Genomic DNA, 16,602 nt, shown 5'->3' on the forward strand with positions numbered 1-16,602 from the left:
ATGAATTATTAGGTATTAGTCTTAGGAAAGACTACTTCTTAAGTTAAGGCACTTTCTTAAATCTATCTCTTTTTCTAGGTACGCAAAGAGAACCAGTGGTGTGAAGAGAAGTGAAAAGTTGTGCCTGACACTGTAACACTGTAAGGATTGTTCCAAATACTAGTTGCACTGCTCTGTTTATAATTGTTAATATTAGGCAAACAGTAGACAAATGCAGCAGCAAATCAATTGTATTAGCAGAATATTGTCTTCATTGCATGTGTAGTTTGGGTACAGATACCAAACCTGTGGCTGAGTTTCTTCCAGTATGATCAAAAGTATCTTTTTTCTTTGCTCTGAATAAAACTGAATTGTGGGTTCTCTATAGAAAGTGGCATTTTGGGCTTTCCCTCTTTTTGCAAAGCGATTTCTGCCTTGTTTATTGTCTAGTTAACTTTAGTGACTTTTTGAAAGTTGGCGTTGTAAATAAAACAACTTGCAAAAGTTTTCTGAAATAGAATTAACAATGTATTATCTTTATTCATGAGTTGGGAGCTGGAAAGGCTACTTGAGGTAAATGTTCTGAGTGGGATTATTGAGATGTGTCTTCCAGCTTCCTGGAGTCAAAGAATACCACTGGTACCATATGTAGCAGGGCTTTCTTAATTGAATCTGAGGACTTATTTTTGCATTTTTAACCCTATGTTGGTTAGAGACTCAGTTACTACTCAGTTTGTGGTTTTGGGGTAAATATAACTATGCAGTTGTTAGCTTTTCAATTAAAAAAGACAACCCTTGTGGTATGTCATGTTTTTATAATCAGTGATCCCATATGAGCAAAAGTATTTACACTACTTGCATGTAAAAAAAACCCAAAATTTAAACTTTATCATTAAAATGTGTGGCAAAACCCAGAGAGCATCCAGCATGCATGCAAGATACTTTCAATAAAAAGTAAGTTACATAGTAGGTAGTAAACGGTTTGCTTTTGTGTACTTAAGTGTGTCTCTTCACTTAGTATTAAATGAGTTAAATTTATGTACGGTTGTTTAGCTGAAAAGACTTGTAGGCAGTACTAGGTTGCTGAATCTGCTGACATAACAATAGGTTTCTGATATTTTTGTGTCTAATGTCATTGAAAGGTTGGCTGGAGCCAGTATTTATTTATTTATATTTATATGCATACACATACATATGTGTGTGTGTATAAATATATACAAACATACACACGTGCATATATATACATACACATACGTGTGTGTATACATATATATGTATGTGGGGTGTGTGTGTGTGTGTGTGTGTATAAAACAACAATGATGATAGAGAACCATTGATCAGCTGCCTCCTGCATGTCCCTCCACTGGGAATCGAGTCTGCAACCTGGGCATGTTTCTGACCAAGAATTGAACTTTGACCTCCTGATTCATAGGTGGACATTCAACCACTGAGCCACACTGGCTGGGCCAGTGTTTTAATTCTTAAGTGGTGTACTCAGGCACACAAAATGCACTGTCATTGTTTCCAGCCTCTCCCCTACAGTAGAATGAAGTTTTTTTGGTGGCATGAGATGGCTCACAAATGTGTTTCCTTTTTTCTTTCCCATTTAGCATCATTTGTATTCACAGGTAGTCATTGTATTCTCTTCATGAGCTGTTCTGGCCAGATTATTGACAGCAGCTTAACTCTACTTCAACTCTTATTTGCTCCAAATCTGCCTTATTACATAAAGTCCCATATGCTGAATCACATGAATCCCCATTTTTTAATGTACTGGAGATCGCATACCACAGCCTGTGTGTGGGTGAAATCCAGCTCAGCAGCATTTTTGCAGTCTGTGAGTTAAAAATGATTTTTACTTGTTATTTTTTAAAAAAACTTTCTATTCTCACCCAAGGATATATATATTTTTTTCATTGATGTTAGAGAGAGGAAGGTAGAGGTGAAACAGAGACATTGATGTCAGACAGAGACTGAAATGAAACATTGGTCGGTTGCCTCCTGTGTCCACCTTGACCAGGAACTAAGCCTGCAACCTAGGTATTTGTCATGACCAGGAACCTGCAACCTTTTGGTGTCCAGGATGATGCTCCAACAGAACCATCTAGCCAATGCTGAGTTTTGCAATTTTAAAGGATTGTTAAATACACAGAGAGCCCTGGCCAGTGTGGTTTGGTTGGAGTGTTGTTCTGTACACCAAAAGATGCCGGGTTCGATCCCCAGTCAATTTAAAATTAAACACACACACACACACACAGACACTGTGCTTGAACTAAAATGTTTACTTTGTCCATCTCTGTGACTACCTCTGGATCCCTGATTCCTTTTACTCTCAGAGAGTAAACTTGCTTTCCATTTATTTACCCTTGGTTTTAGTGGGGAAGATGGCAGAGTTCCATCCTGGCTGGAGTATCTCATCTGCTAAAACCTTAACCATCCCACCCTAGCAATAGTATGACAAACACAAATCTTCACTGAAAGCCAAAGATTGTTAGCATATGCTGTGTTTAATTGGGAAACTAAGTATTAGCTTCTAGGAAACAAAAGCTTATTACTATTAGCTCTTGATCTGTATAATTCCTCCAAATTGTTAGGATTACAAGACTAAATAACTTTACTACCTGTATATAAATAGCTAAAATGAGTGGACAGACAATAGAGTAGTTCAAATTTTTGTTCCCTTTTTGCAGACCATGGCTCTAGTCTTTAAACAAAAAAGTCCCAATAATCTTGAACTCACTCATATATATAAAAGCCTAAGCAACTGAACGACTGGTTGCTGTGATGCGCACAGCCAACCTCCCCTGTCCTCTTCCTCCTGGCTTGCTGGCCCCAGTCGCCCCGATGCCAGGGCCAGCTGGCCAATCTCCCGCAGTCCCTCTCCTTGGCCAGCCGCCCAGCTGGCCCCAATCGCTGTCCAGACCAAGGGACCCCACTTGTGCACAAATCTGTGCACTGGGTCTTCTAAGAGTAGGCCATTTATAGATAATTGTGTACCCAAATGAATCATAGGCTTGATATTAAGAGGCTCTTTAGTCTAGCAGCAGCACTCTTTTCCTACCCTTTTCCCTCTTTCTTGCTATCTGCTATTTTTTGTGTCTACCAAGAGTTTTCCACACTCTCATCTTATGCGATTGGCCCTTCCCCATAGTAGCCAAACCTATCTTCACAGATAATACCCACTCCTGCCTGTCCTCACACTTCCCAGCTTTTCTAAACTAATATTGTGGTATGAAGTCACACTGTAAGGCTGGAGTCCTTTTTAGTGTCTGCATGGCCTGGATAAGTTGGAAACAGTAGTTAGTCTGCATTGTGGTGCTATTGGTGATTAATACCTCTGTGAGTGTCATTTGGCTTTTCAGTTTTTCATTGACTATGTCACTTGTGATAGAAAATTAAACCAAAGCCCTTATTAGTTCTCCCTAACATTGTCATGGACTGAGGATGTAGCTCCTCAAATAGATTCTAATTTTAAATTGTAAAAGCAAGTTACTTCTTTAAAAAAAAACACACACACACACACACACACACACACACACACATATATATATATATATATATATATATATATATATATATATAATATTGATATTTTACAGAGTGGAAGGAGAGGGATAGAGTCAGAAACATCGATGAGAGAAACATCGATCAGCTTCCTCTTGTACACCCCCTACTGAGGATGTGCCCACAACCAAGGTACATGCCCTTGACAGGAGTCGAACCTGGGACCTTTCAGTCTGCAGACCAATGCTCTATCCACTGAGCCAAACCAGTTTCAGTGCAAGTTACTTCTGAAGTGGTTATACAGGCAGATCTTGTTTTCTTGCATTTCACTTCATGGCACTTAACAGATTTTTTTTTTTAAATATATGTTATTGATTTCTTACAAAGAGGAAGAGAGGGATAGAGAGCTAGAAACATTGATGAGAGGGAAACATCGATCAGCTGCCTCCTGCACACCTCATACTGGGGATGTTCCCGCAACCAAGGTACATGCCCTTGACCGGAATTGAACCTGGGACCCTTCAGTCCGCAGGCCAGCGCTCTATCCACTGAGCCAAACCAGTTTCGGCTTAACAGATGTTTTACAAATTGAAAACGAGACTCTACTAACAAAAGGATTACGGTTTGCTTTATTGCAATACTCATTGTGGTGCTCTGATACTAACCTGTAATATCCCGAATTATGTCTGTAGTTTATTAGCTTGCCTTCATCAATCTACCTTTAGCAACACACAAGGTAGGTATTGCTTTACAATTTTTATATTTTTCCAAAGATTCACAAAGACGTCCCTTTAAGTTACAGATGCTTGAGTGACATTATAGTTGTGATTTGTTTATTCTACAACTGTTTGAACACACCAGCTGCTGGAAGTAAGCAAGACCTATATTACAATTTGGTGGACTTCTAGGACTGAACTGAGCTTAACTTGGAACTAGCTGGAGAAGGTAACAGTGAGTCACTGTAGGCATGTGACTTAGGTTGGGCAGATATTCCAAACCTCACGATCTCTTAATGTACTTAAAAATTGGCAAATCCTGTCATTTGTTTTCTGATCCATGGATAAATTAAAAAATTATAGGTAGGTTGTCTAGGCTCTTAATAGGGCAGTTTGAATAAGGTTAGGATGGGGCTTTCACCAGGAATGAGAACTGAGAACAGCAGACTTCATGCTCTGAGCACCCTTTACCATAGCCATAGACATCAGAATCTCACTTATCTTTCAAAGCTTAACTTGTTTGCCACCACTTCCATTTGAAGGTATCATTTTTATTTTTCTGAAGCTGAGTATACATTCAAGTGGGGAGGACTCAAATGTTTTCCCTACTAAGTTGCTTGAGCTTTAAAAAGTTGATAATGTTCGATTATCTAGATTTGTGTGAAAACTGATTTCCAGCTAGGAAGGAAGAGAATAAGGGAGAATAATGCAAGTGAAAGCAAAGCATATGAAATGGTTGAATACTTAAAATGTAGCTCTTGGTTTATCCTTTGTAGGAAGGGTAAGACATGGTTGCCTGCTTGGGAGCTTTTCAAGTAGGGTCCAGGAGAGGTTTCATGAGGAAAATGTTTATTTTCAAAAGTGAAGTTGGATTTGGGGGTGGGGTGGGGGAATGCCAAGGTGAGGGAGGGAAAGTTGTGCTCAGTCTGGAACTGGCGGCAAAGGCTGGTGATTATTGGCTGGAAAGAAACATGAAGGGCAGATTGGCAGGATTTTTGTGACGCGAGGATGAGTGTTTATCAGACTCAAGTTAGATATTGCTATTTTTGAGTGTTAGAACTTAAAACTTTTTTAATTCTGGACTAAAGTATTCTGAATATTGAGGGCTTTTACAACTAGACTCGTTTTACTGTTTTTAAAAATCACTATATTTTAGCCCAGTCAACGTGGTTTGGTGGTTGACCATCGACTTATGAACCACGTGGTCACATTTTTTATTCCCAGTAGGACACATGCCTGGGTTGTGGGCTCCATCCCCAGTGTGAGGTGGGCAGGAGGCAGCCAATCAGTGATTCTCATCATTGATGTTTCTGTCTCGCTTCCTTCCTCTCTGAAATCAGTAAAAAATATTTTTTTAAAAATCACTATATCTTTAAAAAGAAGGAAGAATGAGTAAGAACTCAGTGAATACATCAAGACAATGATGTAAGAAGTAGTTTAGAACATTCTTGGTATAAGATTGAGTCACTTGAATACCTAAGCAGGATTTGGACACTTGGTGGTTCCTGTTGAGTTGTCAATAGTTGAGCATTATTGGTGGTATAAAAGTGTTCTTTTAATTCATGGCTAACTGCTAGCTTGCAGAATTTTGCACTTTTGGATAAAGCTGTTCCGTGTGCTAGTACTTGAGGCTTTTTGTGGATGATGTACCATATTTTCCGGCGTATAAGACGACCCCCTAATTTTACAGTTAAAACATAGGTTTAGGTCTATATTAACTGTATAAGACTACCCCCCACTTCAAAGAAAAGACTTAATTTGCTGTCAAGATCTGCAGGTAATTTTTGTGCAATTTTGGTCTTTTGCCCTCGATTTTCGGTTGACTTTTTTTCGTTTCAAAAGTCGTCTTATACGCCGGTAGGTAGTTGCTCACAATATCTGCTTCCACTTCTCTTGTACTCATGACCTCTAAAGCCACTGAACTTGATATATTCAGGAACTATTTAATGAGCACCTAACCTGCTATATGTCAGCCTCTTGTTTCACTCTGAGGATCAGCCTATTTCATAAAAGTTTTCTTACTTTCAATACTTCCCACCTTTATGGTACGAATTCATATGCCCTTTCTGTGCTGATCATGCCATTTCACAACCTCAACTTTTTTTTTTTTTTTTTTTTTTTTGCTTCAAATGGTTTGCAGATATGTCTGTCTGGCAGGTTTACAAGAGGAGTAGGAATACAGAGCGCTATATTCTCAGAAATTTATATTTAAGGGGTTTTCAGAGTGACATTGAGGGTGATGGTGAGTGGAATGTAACTCTTCCTCCTCCTTTCTTTCTCCCACCCTTGACATTGAGGGTGATGGTGAGTGGAATGTAACTCTTCCTCCTTTCTTTCTGTTGACATTGACTGTACAACATATCTGAAGACTTCCGATTAAGGAATAAGAGAGCACTGAATGAAAAAGTAAACCCTTTGAATAGTCCAGAGCCTCTTGTGAACTTGAAATAAGTATCAGCCTGAACGTCTAATTAACTATCTCTCATATAATTCATGGTTACTGAAATATCCCTTTTATTGATAGTAATGTAACTCATAAGTATAGCCAGGGATAGGATAATTCCTAACCTTAGGATAGAATTTGCCCTTTCCAGTTAATTCTATGCCCAATCCCATACTACCTTTTATTTCAAAATTTCTCCTAACCTGAGCTAGGCTTTTATTCTACAGAACTATGGGAATATCCCTATCTGTTCTTTTTAAAAACTGCTGTTTGAATACATGAAATTAGGGTTCCTTTCAAACAACCATGCCCATTATGGGCAAGTCTGGGATTACAATTTCCAGTGGCCTACTTTAAATAGAAGTCCAGTTAAAAGCCTAGCTGCTCCAGACATCGGAGAGCCCAGAAACCTGAGTTGAGAGTCCTGTGGTGATTTGAGATCTCAGAAAGTAAGTAGTTGGAATAGTTGGGATCGGGAGAGTTGACTCAACCTAAGAATCAGGATCTGCTTGCATAGCCAGTTTGGTCTCAAGGATCCATCATGAACTATTTAAAGTTCTGAAAAGACCTGAGAAAAACTCATGTTAAATAGCCTTTCCAACCTCAAAAGCCAATTTAGTGTTTTTTATGTTATGAATTACTTTTTGGTCTCAAATCTTCTACTTTGATATATATGCCTGGCATATTTCTTCTGTGCTGTTTTTCTAGTAATGCACACAGCAATCAATTCCTTTTTTGGAACAATGTAAAGAACTATTTCTCTTCCCTCCAGGCGTGGCCTTCCTGTCCAGGATTATTATACAATGAATAGCTATGCTTCTGGGCCATTCAGGATAGTTAATAGCTCAGAAGAGCCCAGCTCTGGGGCTTCCTATAAAAGGGAGAAACATCTTTAAATGGGAAATCCCTCCTAGTTTTGCCATGCTAAGCCATCACAATATCCTGAGTGCAGTTGGGAGCAGCTGCAACAGGAGAGGGCTTCAGATGTGTATTTCAAGCAAATTATGCCAGTTGTGTGGGAACATGTAGAGGAGGTGTTAGGTTATTTTGTTTCAGGTCTCAGAAAATGAGGCTGGTTCTTGGCTGGCAGTAAGGTGGAACTGGTAAGGTGTTTGAAGTTGAATTAGAGGCTCCACTCTCAAGTCACCATGAGACCTCATAAGAATGTGTGTGATCCAGGAGGTTTGAATTTCCTCTTTGATGTCAGTTTTTAAAAAGGCTGGCTTGATTTTAACAATGTTGCCAAAGCCTCCCTCTCTACCCTCACATACACAAAGAGTGCATTGTTCATGTACCCAGTGTACTCTAAGACATCTAATCAGATGCAGTAACCCAGTCTTGCATAAGCCTTGGTTAGAATGTAGTTTTTTGAAACATCTAGGCCAGTAGCCAGAGCGGAATTCTTTAAATGGGACAGATGTCAAGTCAATGGCTGGTCTCTTCTACACCCTTCCATTGTAAACTCCAGGATTACAATACTCAGTGGCCTACTTTAAATAGACACTACTCTGACTTTATAAATATTTAAAACACAAAGTCCAATAAATATAACTCAGTGACAATTACAATGCATGATGGTGGCCCAGTGGCTGCTTGTATACAGTTCTGTGTATACCTAATGGTTGACTGACCTATTGAGGTGGCTTTATGACCCTTTTTACATTCATAATGGGTCTTAAAGTTAACATTTTCATGGAAGCTGTGTAAAAAGGTTGCAGAATTATCAGGTTTTATATATAAAAATATGGAGATACCTCTAGCACCTTAGTAGTTTTGGGGAGGATAGGGTTTTATTAAATATTTTTTGGAGTTTATACCAGTACGTAAAAAGACTTATTTTCCTTGTAATTGGGTCTGTACTTATGGGTGGTTAGTTTCATCTTAACTCTCAGAGAAAACAGAACCTGGTGGTCATGTACACCTATTTCTAGTTGGATTGTCTTAGGGTCGGTCTGTGGATAACAGTTTCCAACATTCTTACGGGGGTGGGAAGTAGGCAGGCCTCTGACTGCACCAATTTTTAGGTCAGAAGGTTGGTGGGTTCACAGCAAGGCTTGGAATGGGAGCTTATACGCAGCATGAGCTGGGTAGGCCCAAGCCCCTTAGGAGAAATTGGAGTAATCCCCAGCTTCTGTAGGTTGTCTTTAACATGCGTACCATAGTAGAGAATAAACCCCAAGTTTCACGGCTATGAAGAAAATTATGCTATTTCTGAAAACAGCTTATTCTTCAAGGTCAAGCTTTGAGGAGAAAAAAAACACAGGGAAAAGTATCTTTATTCTCATGTTTAAAGTTTTCTATGACATACAAAAATACTTTGAATACTACAATGGTCCTTTTCTCAAAATTTTCTGCAACACTACACTACAATACATGATCTTTGGAATCTGAAAAGCCAGTGGCTAAAGTAGGAATTAAAGGCATTTGTTGTAGGGTGTATGTGGGTACAGGGACAGCCTTTTTTCTTTAGAATCAGGCTATGTACGGTGAGGAGGCAAAAAAGGTTAAATTAAGATTTTTTTTTTTTTTAAGGCTCAGGGTTGAAGCTTGGCTCATAAACTGGTTAAATTAGGCTTTGGTGAAAACTCAGTGCCTACCCCTAAAGGTTTTCTGGGCTTATTGTTTTGGTAATAGTCCTCATTCCCACAGAACCATAGGAAATTTGAAGCTGGCCTGGTTTCATGGAAGATAGACATTGGCTGTCACAGAAGGTTGGGTTTGCCCTCACCACTGCCCAAGCGGTGGATAAGCTAGAAATGGGTCTGTGACAAAGGCCCTCAGAATGGGGAGGGACGCACACTGGATTTGGGGCCATAACTTCTTTGAACTATTGACTATAGCCACCAGTAACAGGTCTTGGGGCTTTGGTATCGGCTTCTTAGGCGATTGCGTTTCTCAGGAACCATTTCCAAGTAATTGAGTAGAGAGCCAGATTAAGGTAGTGTTAGGATTTTCTGTTGCCTAGGGTGATATTTAAACTAACCTGTTCATCCCCTCCACTTACAAGCTCCTGAGAATTTGGCAGGATTACTCTGGCCCAGCTTAAAAATGGTAGCTAATTTTCTGTAAAACATGGCTTTGCCAGGCCCTCAAGAGAAAAGCACTGTTGTCTTGAGTACTGTGGTTGTGACCAGGCTTATATGTTTGATAAACGAACTCATTCTTGGTCCATGGGTGTCTGGTATTGGGAGGGTGTGGTAGTGGAGGGGGCAGTGAGGAGGCAGGGTAGAGAAAGCAGCTGACTCAGTGTAGTCCATCTATGATCTATAGCAGGAAAGGAAAGGAGGCAGGGGCATCTGACTAACAAGACAGATGGTAAAAATGCAGGCTGCCACAGGCACAGGAGATGCCCTTAATCAAATGACAACACAGATCTGATGCACCACTCCGAGCAGTTTGAATTGTTGGCCCCAGATTCAGGCAGAAGTTGTGCAGCCTCTGAAATCTCCAGCACCTGGACCCTAAGAAGGAGTTAATAGGGCCCCTGATCGGTTTCCGTGTGCTTTGGGGCTCTGTTGCTGCTTCTGAAAGAGTGGGTCCTTGGAGGAGGCCAGGTGTCCTGTGCATGCTAGGCTGCCTGCCTCCGAAATTCCTGTTGCTGTACCTGTGTACTCTGCAGGGCACTGCTGGGGGCCCGTGGGGACCCAGGGGGCTGGGAGGCTGAGTGCCGCAGAGAGACCTGGTGATGTAGGCGCCGGTTCCGCAGGGCTAGCAAGTAGTGCAGTAGGGAAGTGAGGCAGCAGGAGGTATGAGGGTGAGTCCTGGGGGACTGGGGACCCGGAGCAGCCTAGAGTACTGTCATCGGAAGGAAAGGGGCTGGGGCAGCGGCCTTCTCCGGGTAAGTACCGAATGCATTTCTTTTTCCTCCTAGGAATAGTGAAGAGAGTTATCTGTAAACAGAGGGTGAATTCATAGTCATACACCACAACCAAAAAAATGCTGTCCTTGCACAGGCCTAGCTGACCTCTTATCCCCTCTCCCCGCAGTATTTGGATATGCTTGTCCTTCAGACCTGAATCAGCACTGCAACTCTGCGGGGCCTGGCCCAGACCTGGGACAGGTGCAGTTGCCAGCACAACCACATGGTGGCACAGGGACCTTTTGTAGTTGGACCTGTGGGCTGCCTTGTTTTCCAGGAGAGCCTTTGAGCCTCTACAATCATGTATGTTTATGGGGCTCAGATCATCAGCATTAAGGCTAGGGGCTCCAATGCTTGTGGCTTCCTGGGCTGAGCAATCTCAGGGCTCAAAGCCAGAAGGGGAAACAGAAATGAACAGTGATTCTTTGAGTTTCTCATTCATTCTTATTGAGTTCTCTGGGCCACAATTTGTCTCTGATTGTGGAATGGGTAAAAGTAGGACTTTCCCTGAGGACAGGGTTGCCTCTCATGTTTACATATACATGCACACATTACCCAAGATTTCTCTTTACCCTTTGATAAAGGAGCATGAGGGCACTCTGAGGGGCTGCACAAATATTCCTTAATTAACTGCTTAGACTAGCCTCAGCCTTGGCCCTATCAGGCCTGGCATGAACCTAAACTAGGCAACTTTTAGCCACTTGATAAGCATACCTTCTTTTCATATACATAGGAATATTTTCTGTTATGAGGTGAAACCTTTGTGTGGTCCTTTGGTTAGGACAGCCCTCTGAATATGTACAAAATGGTGAATCACTTGGCATCTAGGTTACTCATGATATTCTCTATTATAGTTACCTTATTTTTCTTAGATTTATGGGCTCAGACAGGGATCTCAACTTAAGTGATGGAGCTGATTGACCAGCCATCTGAATGGTGTGAGGTTTGGCTACTGAGGACCAACTGGGCCTGTTTAGCACCAAACCATCATTAGCAAAGGATCCTAGGCACCAGAACTACCTTCTTGAGCTGCCTTTCCTTCCCTTCTAGAACAATTCTCTCTCCCCCTCCTTCTACATAGGTCCAAGAGATCTTCTCTACAAGATGTGTCAGTATTCATTCCCATTCTTAGAAGGCAAAGGCTCTACAATCTGCAGGTATCCTTTGGGGCTTGAGGGGCCACAGAAAGGCTTACATAAGCCCAGCAGAACATGTGCAGAATCAAGGAAGCAGCTTGAAGCAAAGGGAAGATGGTGGTGGGGACAAACCCACCTGCACGGACCACACCAATCCGTCTGCTGGTTGAGGCCAAAGCGAGCACGGCATTTCTTAGGCGAGCCAGGGTCTGCTCACAGCCATGCCAGAGGGGCAGAGCAGGGCAGAGGGCGAGCAGGCAGGCAGCAGGGCAGAGCAGGGCCCAGAAAGAAGAGGCAACATCAGTGTTAACTAGTCACAGATATCCCACAGCCCCCACAGGCAGAGGGCCTCTCCACGGCACAGCCAGCCCCAGTGGGAGCCCTATGGCCCAGAGTCGAGATGTTTGGAAAGGTGGGCATGGCACCCAATGGGGCAGAAGAGGCAGTGGGAAGAATGGTGGGGAAAAGAAAGGACCATATCAGGCTAGCTCCTTTCAGGCTTGAGGGGCCACTTGCAGCATGGGAGCTGTGGCAGAAGAGTCCAGGGATGCCCATCAGGATCCAGATCCAACCTCTTCTTCCTTAGGGCTGCCTCCACCCCAAAACTCCCATTTTATTTTCCATTTTTGCAAATACTCTATCTGCCTGACCCTTCTCTCCTCGTGCTATAACTAAAACATATTCCACACCTTTCTATATGAAAAGTAAAGTCCATTCTGCAACTTCAGAAAAATAGCTGAGGCCTGCCCTGCCCTGGTTGTAGCATGTGGGAACAGCATTCATGAATGTGGATCAGAATTGGGGCAGGAATCTATCTACAAGAAGGGTGTGGGCTCCCTGGGTCCAGAACCTGCAATGAAAAACAGGGTGTTTGGGAGTTGGGTCAGTGTGATAGAGAAATTGCTGAGCACCAGCCAGCAAGCTGGGTGATTACTGGGCCTAGCCATGGGGCCTGGCTCAGTCACCAGACAATCTGCTGTCCACCTCAGAACTAATCAGGATGCAGTGTTTGGGTTTAACAAGAATCAGTCAGTCAGTTCCTCACTTTCTCCGACAGGCAAGCTGTGAGCAGGATAGGGTTAGCCAAGGGAGTGTGTTGGGCCTATACTGTTGCTACATGAATTGGCTTCTGCTAGGACTTAGTATAGCTGTTCCTAAAGTAGGGATCTGACTTGTGAGATGCCAGGTGTTGTATTCAGAGCCCAGGCATTTGAAGGTTCATGGCCAACTACTCTGCCCCTTCCTCTGGGCTAGAGCAGTGATGTTTGTTACAGGGACCTGGAGAGGAGCCTCCACTACTGCTGAGGGAAGGCCTCACCTGTGTTGGATTCTTGGTGTTTTTCTCTGGACCGCCTCTTCTTCTTCCCCTGCAGGGAATAAAGGGAATAAAGATGTGGGATCTCAGAAGTGGGAGGTGGACACTAATCCCAGTGAGCCAATGGCTGGGATGCCTGCAGCCTAGCCTGGCTGACGCTGGGATTCCAGGCACAGTTCGTTGATTGCAGTTCTTTCTAGGTAATATGGGGCAATTAGGGATTCCTCCTCCCTGTCTCACACTTGTCTCTATTTTGAATGGAAGAGTAATTTCCAGGCACTTCCCTTCCCTTCTGCTCATGCGCCCCAATCAAATACTGGGAAACAGCCCTGAATGGGAATAGATCCTGAGTAGAAAACAGGACACGGGTCTGCCTTCAGGGTGATTCCCCTTGCTTGATCCCCTCCTGAGCTAGCCACAGGAGGCCATGAACCCTCCACCAGTCCACCACCTCCCCTCATCTGTGCCTTCAAATAGTCCTTGCTTGCTGTGTCCCAGGGCATGGAATCTTGAAGGTTCCCCTACCGATCCCTACTGTGTGTTGTTGGCCACTCACGTAATTGTCCCGCGCTGACCAGCCTGGGTATAGCTGCATGTGCAGCTGCCTCTCCTTGCGGGCCAGCTCGTAATACTTGGCCTGTTCTTCCCGTGACAGTGCGTGCCACTGCAAAGGGGAAAGAGGGGCAGATGGGATGTGTCAGGGAATCATCAGGCTGCATCACCCCTGCCAGCCCACCTGCCTATGGCCTCACCCTGCGGCCCAGGATCTGGTTGATGGCAGCACTCTCCTTGAGTGTGCATTCTGCAATAACCTTGGCTCTCATCTCCTTCATGTACAGCATGAAGGCATTGAGTGGCTTCTTGATGGTTGGTTTCTTGGCCTCCTTTTCTGCCTTGGATTCTGCCTGCGTCTTCCTGGAACACATGTCCCAATCACTTGGGAGTCCCCACAGTGCCCACCTAATGCTACCACCCTGTAGTGTGTCCAGTGCATGTGTAAGTGCATGGATACTAGGTTTTTTGTTTGTTTTTTAATGAAATTTTGTTTTTTTGGTGTGTTTTCTTAGCTGCTCAAAAAGAGTGAGCAGAGTTAATTATTTGTTCCTTGTAGGAATATTGCAGCTAAGTAAGAAAAGCATGTGTACAGACTTCTCAGCCCCTCCATTCTTGGCTCAGACTAAAGCCTTGTTTCTCACTTCACCCAATCCCTCCTGCTTCTGAGCCTCCAAAAACAGTAGTCCATGGCAATAGCTACAAAGCAGTTTGACCAAAGGCTTCCTCTGGCAGGATTAGGCTTGGTGGAAGAAATGTGTATCCTGGCTGACAAATAGATGTGAGTCTGAAGTCTGCTCCCTGTCCCCCCACCCCACCCCACCCCACCGCCACATCCCCTCATTCTGTGCCTTTTCACTCACAGGTTTCGATCATAAGGCTGTAGTTCCTGCTTCCCTGAGTGGGGCACAATGGCCGGGTGGGGAATGGCTGCTGGGTGACCAGGTACACTGGAACCTAGCATCAGGGATGGGTGGGTGAACCTAGAGGCAGGAGGAGAGTTAACACTGAGGTGTGTGCAGGACAGATCCTGGCACACACAGAGGCCCTGCACATTAAACAACAGGTGAACAGATACCCCACCCTCATTGGCTTGCATACAAGTACACTGATACATACAAATACCTGCTCCCAACATATCACAAAGACATCATAGCAAACATCTTTTAGGTGGTTACTAATTAAGCCCTACATAGCTTCTGAGTCTTCCCTTGTCATCATCTGCCCTCACCAGCTCAGCCTCATGAGCCTGTGACTACCCTGTGTGCTTCCTCATTCTCCTGACTCTTCTAGGACTCTCTCCACCAGCGTGACCTTTTAAAAACACCGGAGTGCTCCTGACTACTCTTGCTGAAATTCTCCCTTTGCCTAGAGCCCTGCTGACACATCAAGCCCCATCTTTCCCCCCATTTTCCATCACTTCCCACCTCCAGCCATCCCCTGCTACTCGGGAGATGTTAACCTTTTTCATGAAGCTCTCCTTGGGGCTTTCCCATTACCCACAGGGCATAGCCCAATTCAACTGCTGGTGTGATATCTACACCTCCTACCCTATAGGCAGTGAACTCCACAGGGCTGAAAATGTCTGAGTCCCTTATTCCACGTCACTAAGGGAGTGAGCTAAAGGGGCTTACATACACACACCTCCCACTTTCTTGCTGTTGTATGGCTACCACTCTGCCTCCTGCTGCTTAACTGGTATAGGGTCTCTGAGCAGGCCAGAGGTTGGAGACACAAGTAAAAAATGCTGCCTCAGCTTGGGCGGAGCTAAGGGAATGCCCAGGAGAATTCTGACTAGCCCTTCCCTCAGCAGGAATTCAGAACATGTACTGTCCCTGGCTGCTTTGTCGTGCTCTGCTGCACAATTTGGCCTGGGTTTAGAACTCTTGCAGCCCCTTTGACTTAATTCTCAGACACAAGGCAGCAAGGTGCTGCAGAATGACAGACAGACGGAAGGACAAACAACTAGCACAGGGCAAGCAGTGGCCTGGACATGGCCTTGTGTGGGCATTGAAGCCTGGGCAACAGAAAGCAGGAGCCTGGCTGCAGGGTAGGGGACTCACCTGGGATAGGGGGCGCCAGGGGCTGCAGTGGGGGCAGGGAAGTGCTGTCTATATCCGCAGGAAGGGGACAGGGGATAGAGAGGAGGGCTGGGCCTGTGGTTGGGAGAGATAGCTGTTAGCAGTCTGGCTACTGGCTCTATGTGGGAAAGGACTCCCCTTTATGCTCAGGCCTGACCCATAGATGAGACACAAATTGGCTTCTGCTTGGACCACTCCAATTTGTGCTTTAAGCATCTGCCACCAGAGGGCAACCTAGGCTGCACCTATTTCCCTCTACAGGCTAGTACTGGTGCTTAAGGGGCAGAAATGACAGCTTTCTCTGGGGACCAGCTTAGCAGGCTCCCAGGTCCTCTCTAGCCTAGCCTCTTGAAATGAAATGTCCCTGTCAGTACAGGGTTGATACCTGTCCTAGGGCCTTTGCACTCACTTTGTTCTCCTGCTCACTTTGCCTGCTTCAGCTCCTGGTCATCCTAAATGAAAGCCCTTGACATCCCAAGCTAGATGAGGTGCCTCTCTGGGTTCCTGCTAATAGTGCCTTATAATTGGCTGGCCACTTGTCTGGGTTATGTACTAGTTAAGAGTGAATTCTGTGAGGAGGAGACTGGGGATCAGCAGCTTCCTCAGCAGTGCTTTTCTGGTGCCCAGATCCTTGCCTGGCAAGTTCAAACCTGGGGGGGTACTCATGGTTTGTATTCAGAGTGGAACTTTGTCCAAGGAGAATCTAAATATAGAGGAATCAGCTTACCTTGAATGAAAGACAAGTAGAAAGGTGGGCCTCTGACCTACCCTGCCTTCCTGGGAAGCCAGGCTTTCCTGATGTTCAGTGATTGTCCCAGGCCAGAGAGGCTAAGGACCTGTCCAAATCGCACTGTGGTTGCTAAGAAAAGGACCAATTAGCCTGCCAGACCCAGCTCAAGCCGAAGACAGGCCTTCTGGCTTATAGTTAGGCCTACTGACTTGGGGTCCAGGCTGGCTTTTCCTGGCCCAGCCTTAATAGGCTCTCCAAGCAGACTGGCCCAGGGCTTAGGCTCAGGC

The 16,602-nt window shown here is 44.3% G+C and overlaps 2 protein-coding genes across 13 annotated transcripts in view; one reads left to right on the top strand and one right to left on the bottom strand.

The window, feature by feature from the left end:
• Positions 1 to 957, top strand: part of SKP1 (S-phase kinase associated protein 1) — a 34,117-nt gene extending 33,160 nt beyond the window's left edge. For all 6 annotated transcript variants that reach the window (XM_045576574.1, XM_045576572.1, XM_036425390.2 and 3 more), the window contains one exon: positions 79 to 957. In XM_045576574.1, coding sequence (XP_045432530.1) covers positions 79 to 114 — 36 coding nt within the window. In that variant the 3' untranslated portion in view covers positions 115 to 957. The remainder of the gene's footprint in view (positions 1 to 78) is intronic.
• Positions 958 to 7,855: 6,898 nt separating this feature from the next.
• Positions 7,856 to 16,602, bottom strand: part of TCF7 (transcription factor 7) — a 33,738-nt gene continuing 24,991 nt past the window's right edge. The window contains exons 6-12 of one of the 7 annotated variants that reach the window (XM_036425375.2): positions 15,568 to 15,660; positions 14,368 to 14,487; positions 13,705 to 13,867; positions 13,509 to 13,616; positions 12,956 to 13,004; positions 11,774 to 11,846; positions 7,856 to 10,509 (exon numbers count right to left, since the gene is read on the bottom strand). In XM_036425375.2, the coding sequence (XP_036281268.1) occupies positions 10,104 to 10,509; positions 11,774 to 11,846; positions 12,956 to 13,004; positions 13,509 to 13,616; positions 13,705 to 13,867; positions 14,368 to 14,487; positions 15,568 to 15,660 (1,012 nt within the window). In that variant the 3' untranslated portion in view covers positions 7,856 to 10,103. Of the gene's footprint in view, positions 10,533 to 11,773; positions 11,847 to 12,955; positions 13,005 to 13,508; positions 13,617 to 13,704; positions 13,868 to 14,367; positions 14,488 to 15,567; positions 15,661 to 16,602 lie in introns of all 7 variants that reach the window. The other 6 variants (XM_036425380.2, XM_045576570.1, XM_036425379.2 and 3 more) reach the window with 6 other exon arrangements.

This window comes from Pipistrellus kuhlii, unplaced genomic scaffold (genome assembly GCF_014108245.1).
Source record: "Pipistrellus kuhlii isolate mPipKuh1 unplaced genomic scaffold, mPipKuh1.p scaffold_m20_p_8, whole genome shotgun sequence".
In the NCBI taxonomy this organism is placed as follows: Eukaryota; Metazoa; Chordata; class Mammalia; order Chiroptera; family Vespertilionidae; genus Pipistrellus; species Pipistrellus kuhlii.